Raw genomic sequence first — 10010 nt, forward strand, 5'->3', positions numbered from 1 at the left:
GTTTAAACCCGATAAAGGGTCACACAGTGGGTCGGGTTTAAGCACCGTGCTTCCGAATAGACTAATAATAAGTATAAATACCTCGTGACGCCACGCGAACCACTTGATCTGATTTGGTCGTCTAGTGCGCTCGTATTTATTCGGTGGAAATAGCCGCGACGACACGTCCGTCGACGCCATCGGCCGCCGCGGCCTCGTATCGCGCACCACGGCCTCCGGCCCTCCTTTTCTCCTCTCCCCTGCGCCACCGTCCGCTGGTACTCCTCGTCTCCTCTGCTTGTCTTTTGTCCTCTCCATTCTCCCTGTCTTTTCCCATTCTCTTTCTTTACCCTCGCTTCCTGCCGCCCGTCGCATGATCGCTGCGGCGCTTTTAGTAGCGGAGGGAAAATAAGCGCAACCCTCCATCGGTGGTGTTCGACCATCTCATCGCTGCCGTTACGATCGACCTTCTAACTGGAGCCGAAGAGAAACCCTAACTTTTGCACTGATCAAAGGATGGATCTTTTCATCGCTTCACTGTTTTGTTTGACCGTAACCCTAAAAGAAATATAGGGGTCCAATGTTATGCATCCCCTGCTACAATTGAATTTCTTGATACTGCGGTTCGTTTCTTTGGGTCGATTAGGCTGATATCTAAGTTTGCGATTGTTCATGCAAAATATAAGTGTTTCTGTGCAATTGTTCGCTGCTTTAACTGTGTTAACTTAATAAGTCCCATCGCAATATTTGTAACTAGAAGCAAACGATAGTGCAGATGCGTGCATCTTGTTAGAACGGTGAGTTTTAGCAAACACCTGGATTCTTTGTCATCAAGCATGTATTGGAGGTGATTTTTTTTTCATAAATTATGCATTTTTCAATAGTTTGTATTGTGTTTCCTTTTCAATTTTCTGGTGTCGGAGGAGTAAATTTTGCTTTTATAAATTGTATACAATTTACTTGAGCTACGTTGCTTATTTGCACAAACAAATGATTGGCCCTTACACTATTATTTTAAATTGGGGAAACTACATATGCATTTGTTGCTCAATTAGACAAATCTTGGTTTATTATGACATATTTAAGTTGCAATCCTTGGTTGATGATGCCATTAGATGGATTCTGGAGTTGTAAAATGGTAACGTTCATGCAGACATGACCGGCACCGGTGAAACCTGTTGCGACACATTTTGTGCTGTCTTAGTAACATTTGTTTTTGTCGAATGTTGCTTAATCTGATTCATGTTACTGTTGTAAACATCCTTCATTCATGTGCTACCATATGGTGGCCTCTCTTGGTTACTTGAGAAGTTTCTTTGTTTTTTCTTTTTCGAAGTTTTTGTGCTGGGGTTTCTATATATTTTCTTGTTTACCTACAAATACTTTAAATTCCCATGCATGAAATGTCAAAAACCTTCCATATTACCTTTTTTTGTTTTTACATGTCTTATGGATTATTAATATCAGTGGTTATCATTTTTAACTGTTGAGGTTTCCCTACTTGTAGGTTGGTTTTAAGAGTAACCTGAGATTTCTGGTTGGTTAAGAAGATTGTTTCTACAAAGTATGAGGTTAGTAATATTAGCTTACTTATTACTGTATGAACCCATTGCAGTGTGTAGTCTTATGCCATCTATTGATGCATCATGTATGTGATGTTTGTACTGTTCGCACACCAAATACTTATAGAAGTCGGCTGTAAAATATAGCATGAAGAATGCAACTTTAGTTCTGATGGGGATAATAATGCAGCTGGCCTTGTGCTTATAGCTCACAAAGAAAAGGCTTGAAAGGTCCTGTTGGAGGTCAAGACTTAGAGAGAAAGATCTCACAGAACTTATCTTTTTAACAGAGGCTTTTTTTTCTGTATGGAATTGTTTTTGGTTTTTATTTCCATGCGGTTCAGCAAGGTTGCATAATTTTTCATTTTGCCCTTTTTTCCTCTCATTGTTGCCATATTTCAAAGTGCTTGGATATGTTTTTTTTTTTCTCCAGATGGCTTGCTTCTTGAAAGGAACCGAAGATTGATCCACACTATTTATTGTTTTCTTCTTTCCTGTTTATATTGTTTTTTTTTTTACCTTTGTTTTTCTAGCTCTTTTAAATGCAACACAACAGAAAAATTATACATGATAGCAAAAGGAAAATTAGTTGGAAGACAATATCATAAACAAGCAGGCAAACTTTTATCAGTTGTGTTTACAACTCATTTTGTCTTTGTTTTTTTTGGTCCTCCTTTTCCCCATATATTATCTGTAGATACACATGGTTCTCTTGAAGAGTATATGTTTCAGTCCCTTTGGGTATATGGTCAATGACGTGTATCCGACATATGACCAGCTTGTTGGTTTCATGGTTTTTTTTCTTAGAAAGGGTCGAGTTAGATGGAATGAAGCAAACTTGGTTGAGATTGAAGAAAATAAACCAGTGAGGCAAAAGATAACGGAGCCTAAGACACCTTATCACCCTATGATTGATGACGACGGTATGTGAAAGTTCTAATTCATCCATATGGATCCATTATGTTTCATCTTATGTTGTGTTAATTTTGGAAAAAGAGTAAACCTAGTGGAATGTTTTGACTTGTAGGTTCTCTGTCACCAAGACGTACTTTTGATGCATGCTTGGATAATTCTGCTCATGCAGAAGCCCTAATAACCGCTTTGAATGATGTGGCTTCTTCAAGCAAAAGTTCCAATGGGGGTTGGACATCTTCTGAAGATGAAACTGATGCCATGGAGCAAGATGATGGTTGCCTGTTGCTTCTTACTTACTGCTTCTATCTAGTCGGCAATTTACTTGTTTTTCCTTTCTTTCTTTCGTCCTTTTCTTTTTGTTTGCAAATCAACTTATACACTGCAAAGTCAGGTGTACATTTGCATCCTCTGCCACCTATATTTAAAATTTTGATAGTACTAAATGGTGAAAATGAAATTTTGCACTGGTGGGTGTGTGGACTAAGTGATGGGAAGGGAGAAATCAGATGCACATAATTTCTGGAAAATGAAGCTGATGCATATAAGTCAATCAACCGTTCAAATATTTTGTTAAAAAATAAAAAAAATGATGAATATAAATTCCAAATGTACTGTTGTCAGTGTTTTTTCAGTTTTACTTGATGTATGCATGCTAGCTTTTTGGTTGTATAAAGTTCTGCTATAAGAATTTGTTATATTTATAATGGTTTCTGTGTCGAAGCTTGTTCCACACAAATTAAGCTTCCTGAATTAACCGGGTAACTGTAAGTCTCTTAAATGATTGAGCCAATGAAGCCACCCATGTCTTCATTCTTTGCTAGCTGCCCACTATATTTTACATTAGAGGTCTGAAAAGCTCAGTTTGTACTTGTAGTTAAAATTTGTGTTACTATTCGCTTGCAACCAAAAGCTTGCAAAGCCATTAACTTGTATCTGGAAAGGTTTGCACCGACTAATCTGGAGATGGATACATTCAAAGAGAATGTCTCTTGGTTCTTTTGAGGCTTTTCATTGTTACTGTTTGGTCACGCATGCATGGTAAACATTTCTGATGCTGAATCAGTGAAATGGTGTTTGGACGTACCTCTGAATGTTGTTACACCTGGACATGCTTTTGTATGTGGTTATATGTTTTAGTAGTGTGTGTGTTTTGCTTATCTTATCTAACTCAGTTGTTTGTCTTTAGTTTATGTTTATTATTATAGACAACAATTATGTCTAACCAAAATTGTTTAATGTGTGTATTTAGATTCTGAAGAGGATGTTGCAAGGTTAAGTTTCAAGGAGCACCGGAAAGCTCATTATGATGAATTCCATAAGGTCAAAAAACTCTTGCGAGTGGGATCACTTGTAGTTGATGAGGATGGCGAAGGCAACAGTAGCCAGCTAAACAGCAGAGAGAGAGGCAACTCAACTCTGAATGGAGTGAAGGCATCTAACTCCTGTGAAATTCCAAATTCCATGGCAAACAAGCCAAACAATGGAACTGCATCCCCTGTGTGATGCAGCCCACTGTTTAACAGTCGCAAACGGGCCTTTTTATTGCTTCTGCTGAAATGGGAAAAAGTACCAACCACGACTCCTTGCGGTTCTCCAAATTCGAGTATAACATGGTCGATTCTCTAGCTTCCTTCCCACAGCAATAGCTCGAGTAAAATAGCTTTAGTCTCTTTTCACAACTTCTGTATGTAATATATCCATCAGTAGTTGGTCCATTTATTCTCAGATGCTTATCTCATTTAGTATCTTTCTGTTCCTGATAGTGTTTTTGAGAGCTTCAGAATTCCGTTGTGAACTTTTTATGTGCTTTTCATCAGTGCTATAGAACTACAAAGTGTATTCGTTTCTGAGCAGCTTTCAGCTTTAAGATTCCAGATTATAAGTCGGAAGGGTAACAGGAAAATAAATTGTTTTCTTTCCAGTGGTTAATGGTGCAGGATTCCTCTATTATCTTTGTTTCCGAGCAGAATTTTTTTTTTCCAGAGCAATATGTTGGCAGGATTACAGCACAATAAATGAAACTGGTGTCACATTGCAGGAAGTCCCATCTGATATTGGTGACATTTGCTTTTGGTGTATGTTGCTTGGTTGGCTGGTGGATGGGCTGCAACACTAGAAATCGAAATTGGGCTTCGTGGGACACATCAGTCACTTTAAGCGGTTGATGGATCTAACTTAACAAGTGTATCTTTTTGTGGTCGGTCATTCTTGATCGTATTCTCTGCAGGCAGAAAATATTTGAAGGATGCTTTCTATTTGGATTTACGCTGCCGTGTTGTTATATTTGGTTTTATCTTTTTCTGTCGATTTGGATGTCAAGTGTGGAGTTTTTATACTCAAAAAGAGTTTGTCAGATGCGTAATCCATTGCCCAACCCTTCCAACCTACGTATGAGTGAGTTCTCTATTCTCCTTTTCCCACGGATGAAGAAGCTTCGCTACGAGTTGTGCCCTCGAGACGACTGACTTAGAGACCGTCATCATCAACGCGCTCGTGTCCACGGCGGTGGGCAAGACAACAACACCGCCGTGGGGGCACCAAATCTCCCGACAGAACCAATGCACGCAGCAGCAGGGCGTCCAAACGTTGACGACAACTGAAAAGGGTGGAGTGCAGTCAAAGGAGGATCCCCCCAAGGACAGTGAAGATCTCGCAAAGTGGAGCCTTTCATGATCAAACCTCGACTGCCAGCCCACCACTGCATCGGCTCCACCACCATGCCCATTCGGTGGCCGTATCCCCCCACCCATTTCCTCGCGCGCCAAGCGATTCCCGTCGTCGAAGAAACATGGGTGGCTTGGAGCAGTGGATAACGCCAGCAGCAGCAACAAGGAAGGGAGGCAGGCAGCGGCGACATGTCATGTCGACTGCGCTACTTCCGAGATCGATCTCTGTACTGTCCAAAGATTGCCGTCCTGCTGTCGGAACACACGCTGTTGTCCGAAAGCCCAGCACCGGGGATCCTCTTCGTGAATGTTTGGATCCGCCATCATCTCTCTCTTCCGTCGTCCTCGCCGCAGTGAACAGCTACATGGCGAACTTAGTGGCGGCCCACTGTAGCCATGTATGATGTCACTTCAATCGACATATCTAGAGAGAGAGAGAGAGAGAGACTAGACTTCCTTCCCACCGAACTGGAACCTACTCACTCAGATTTCACATTCATCACGTAACCTCATGCTGGCGCCTTTATATCCTTTCCACTGAAACGTCGATATCATAACACCATCCAATCTTAAAGATGTTAAAAGCATGTTCGATTTGGAGAGAAATAGAATATATTTTGATTTAGGGAGAAATCAAAACATGTGTTGATGTTGGAAGATGTTGAGAGAGACGATCACCCGACACACAAAAAAGAATGTTTCTACCGCTGTCTTCCAAATTATTTGGCCGTCGCATCTGGCGATTGCCATAGTGCAAGTCTAGCTGTTGTTGTTGCAGTAGTAGTAGTAGTAGTGCTCCTCGACGTCAAACAGCCACCGCTTTATCCTCTGCCCCAAAGCGGCTTTGCCGTTCACGTAATCCACAGCCGCTTTCGCTCTCTCAGCGACACATCGTCGGGCACTCAACTCACTCACGCCAAAAGCTGCCTATGTTTGCTCAGTTATCTTTGCATGAATATATTTTTTTTAATATTTTATTTTATTTATAATACTTTTCAATGGATAGCCTCTCTTTTGCATTTTTTTTTCAATTAGTATTGTTAATTTAAAAATTATCTGTTATAGTATTTATTAGGGTGTTTCGATCAACATAAAAAAAAATTATAAATTTTCCTTTAAAATATTATAAATAAATCAAATGAAATCAAGATATATTAAAATTTATTTGATATATTATACTATAATTCAAATAGTATTTTTATATTACCTAAATGAAAATAAAAAAAAATAGTTTATTTGACCACGATAGTAAAGAGACTATAAAACCTACTCGAAAATATTATAAATGATTCAAATAGACTCTTAATATCAACTAAATCAATTACAAGCCTAAAAATATGGTGTCGTAGGGTCCGATAACCAATGAGAAATAATGTGTTGTTACTTATAGTGTTTTTTTTCAATAGTGTTTATAATATTTTCAGTATCTCAATATAAACACTATAAACAAGTTTAATTTTAAATTGGTAAAAAAAAATGGATGAAATTTTTTTTAAGGGTATTTTAGATTTTTATAAAATAGAGGTGCTATTTAAAAAAAATAGAGTAAATTGAAGGGTATAGATTAAAAAATTAAAAATATAGATATTTTATTAAAAAAATCACCCTATATGCTTTCATGGACTATTATCAACCATAAACAATATGATATGATATCAATTAACACTGAAGTGCATCATGACAAACTTAGTTACCTTACATTATTTTTTACAAAATTATATGTTAATATAAATAAACATCCTTAAAATTTAGATAATTATATACACTTTTAGTTGATCTTTGTCGACTAATCTTAAAACAAAATTTGATATTATTTTAATAATCATTGAGACTCGGGATCTTATCCATTAGTTTAATCAGAAAAAAATATTAAGATATCGACTATTTTTTCGAATCATATCTTCATCATTTATTTTTGTAAAAAAAATAAATATATTCTTTAAAATAATTACCATGCTAAGAATATTTTAAATTTTTTTTCATCATTAATCATGATTAATCTAAGGTTAATGTTATTATTATTACAATTATTGCTTGTAATTTGTTACGGATGAGAGTCAAATAAAAAATAATTTTCACTCTCATCCGTAACAAATTACAAGCAACAATAATAGTAATTGTAATAATAATAAGATTAACTTTAGTGATGAAGTCACTCTCAGCAGTGCGCTTTTTATGTCAGTGTCAATGATTGTGGTTATAATGCGTAATAATGGCCTAAAAAGCCTCATCATAACTACAAAAGCTTTGAACTAAAGCTTCCCATTAATGTTTGGTCAATTAAAAGTTAAGCCTTTTGCTGGTCGAAGGTGCCGTCGGATTAGACTACCTTTGTGGGACTGGCTGTGCTTCTCTCGCCGGTCAAAACTTCGAACACGATTGGCACGGTAGAATCGACATCTCTCCTCGTGCTTAAAAATAGAAAGAAGAATATTATTGTTGAAGAAGCTTTATTGAACAAGAAAAATTTATTTGCTATCAAACCTCGTAAGATGGTGTTTCTGTTAATAATACTAATATTGGATCGATGCAGAGCAAATAGTTTATGAGCGAGAGGTTTCGTGAGTAGGGCAAGAACAGATCGCTGCTGCTGCTACAGTTACTATTGATGTTACTGTTGCTGTGGCTACGACGGCGACAACAACTGCAATAGAGGAGAAAGCTACAGCAATGAAGAAAGCTATAGCAATGTTGTAGCAGAGGAAGAAACCACAGCAGAGGAGTAAGCTGCAACAGTTGCAGTGATGCTACAGTAGTATCAAGGAGGTGAGAGGTGGGTGACTACGGTTGCTTGAGTTTGTGCACGCAGCGGCGATCCATACGGTGCTGTGCGTGGCGTGACTATACGTATACGCGAAGGAGAGCGCACCGGACCGTTGAGTCCTGGCACTATTGAGGGCACAGACGTTTCCTTTATTCTCCTCAAGTCCACCAATTGTTGGCAGATCAACGAAGACTACCGCGGTGAGGAAGATGAGGATTGATCGCGGAGCCTCTTAGGAATGTGACTGTGGCTGCAGCGACGTTAGTCGCTTGTCGGAGACGGGGGCGAAGCTTCGCTTTTCTCACTACTCTGATACCATGATAGAAATGAAATAGAAAGAAGAAGATTGTTGAAGAAGCTTTATCGAAGAGGAAAATTTATTTGATATCAGATCCAACCTGATTGCTGCACTGTGTGGACATTAAAGAAGACAAACCACCGAGCGTTTTCTGTGCAAGAACAAGATGACAAAGGCATGGAGCTCATCCTCGGTAGGCAAGCTAAAGCCGCTTTTGGGGTGAAGCATCTTTTGCTATCATAGACTGCAGTGGCCCGGCGGCAATGAGCCATCAATCATTGTGGCTCGAACAGTCAGTGGAATGAAGCATCCTATTTAACAGCTAAAAACACTACTTAAATCTGCACTCCGAGGGGGACAACAAACACTTTGAGCTTTTGGAAAGATGGGGATGCACGACACCCATAAGCCCTTTTCCACCGTCTCTCTCGTTAGCGTCGATGAGAAAAGGCTTCGAGGAGGGAATCAGAGTTTTCGAGGCAAAGTAGAGCGCATCGCTGCGCCAACTTTGCGCCCTTTTTAAAGTAGCACTCGTGCATGTCCCTCCCATGCATGCACATATAGAAATGCCCGTCGTTTCCTTCTTTCTTACTCACCGGATCGTACTGCCTTCGCCGCCAAGGAAAGCTTTTACGTCTCCACCTACGTATTCCTTCTTTTGCTGTGGCCATGCACACAATGCAATGGACAGGGATTTCCTGTGATCATAATAAGCAGCAACGGAAGTGGGCATATATGCCTCGCCACTACGTGCGAATAATATCAGCACAGGTCGGTAACGTGGGAGCAGAACATTTGTGAGGGGGGGATCAGCAGAGCCGTCGCAGGATTCTCTTGGAACAGCACTTTGGGGTGCTCAGATAGATAGGCATCTTTAGATCCGATATATGAATGAAAAATGGACCTTGTGGACCAAAGCATACAAAGAACGAGATCTCCCGTTTTCGACCTTTTGTTTTGGGTAAACTATCACAAGGAATCCACCGCGCCTTTCTCCTGTCTCATCCCACTTTCTTGCTTCTCGGAGAAGCACTCACTTCCGCAATCATATGCATCATTCTCTCTCGAGGCTTAACAATATTGTAGGGGGCACAACAGAGAGAGAGAGAGAGAGAGAGAGAGAGAGAGAGAGAGAGAGATGACCAAGCCAAGGAGATCACTATCAGCTCTTGCATGAGCTTGTTTGGACGATCATTTGACTTTCCATTGCTGCATGAACACTACTGCAATTTCGTCCTGTTCTCGGGTCGTCTTACCAAGTCAAGAAGTGAAGCTTCGGAATTCCACGCTCAGGAACAGCTAGCATGCTGTATATAGTCCGTTCGTGTTGCTTTCGGGCTTTGAGCTGCTGTCGAGTGGTGACAGCATGCCCTGCCTTATCAATCCAATAAGAGGCTGTGGTGGATGCTAATTAATCTGTCAATGTCAGAAAACAAACAACAAAAGATAAGAGAATGATCGAGCTCATAAGATCTTACCATCAACAGTTTCTAAGAGAAACGAGGAATAAACATGAATCTTTATTAATATTATGATCGTTGGGTATTGATAAGATATATTTTGGGTCACGTCACGACCAACGTCACGCCACGCCATCGCTAGTTCAGCAAGAGGAGCACTCCCACGCGTCCAACCAGGATCCGTACTAAGGCATTCCTCGGTATATCCCGTCCCGGAAATCTCAGGCGGTATAACGTCATTCTGCGCGTTCCGGGACGACGGCCACGTAAAGGTACCTCCTCATCCCTCGAGGATCGATCGTCGCGTCAAACCCGCGTACAGTCGACCCTCTACAGTAGTATAAAAATCTCAAGCCGGTATCTGGC

General features: G+C 40.0%; 1 protein-coding gene across 2 annotated transcripts; it reads left to right on the forward strand.

Moving 5' to 3' along the window:
- Positions 1–99: 99 nt before the first annotated feature.
- Positions 100–4377, forward strand: LOC135650138 (protein phosphatase inhibitor 2-like). Of its 2 annotated transcripts, none has more exons than XM_065169301.1 (5): positions 100–257; positions 1487–1550; positions 2349–2464; positions 2569–2730; positions 3706–4377. In XM_065169301.1, exons 2-5 carry the CDS (start codon positions 1546–1548, stop codon positions 3957–3959), a joined length of 537 nt encoding a protein of 178 aa, XP_065025373.1. In that variant the 5' UTR covers positions 100–257; positions 1487–1545; the 3' UTR covers positions 3960–4377. The 2 variants fall into 2 exon arrangements, with proteins under 2 accessions (XP_065025373.1, XP_065025374.1); XM_065169302.1 differs by having other exon boundaries at positions 2353–2464.
- Positions 4378–10010: the final 5633 nt, after the last annotated feature.

The sequence above is a fragment of the Musa acuminata genome, chromosome BXJ3-9 (assembly GCF_036884655.1).
Source record: "Musa acuminata AAA Group cultivar baxijiao chromosome BXJ3-9, Cavendish_Baxijiao_AAA, whole genome shotgun sequence".
Lineage (NCBI taxonomy): Eukaryota > Viridiplantae > Streptophyta > Magnoliopsida > Zingiberales > Musaceae > Musa > Musa acuminata.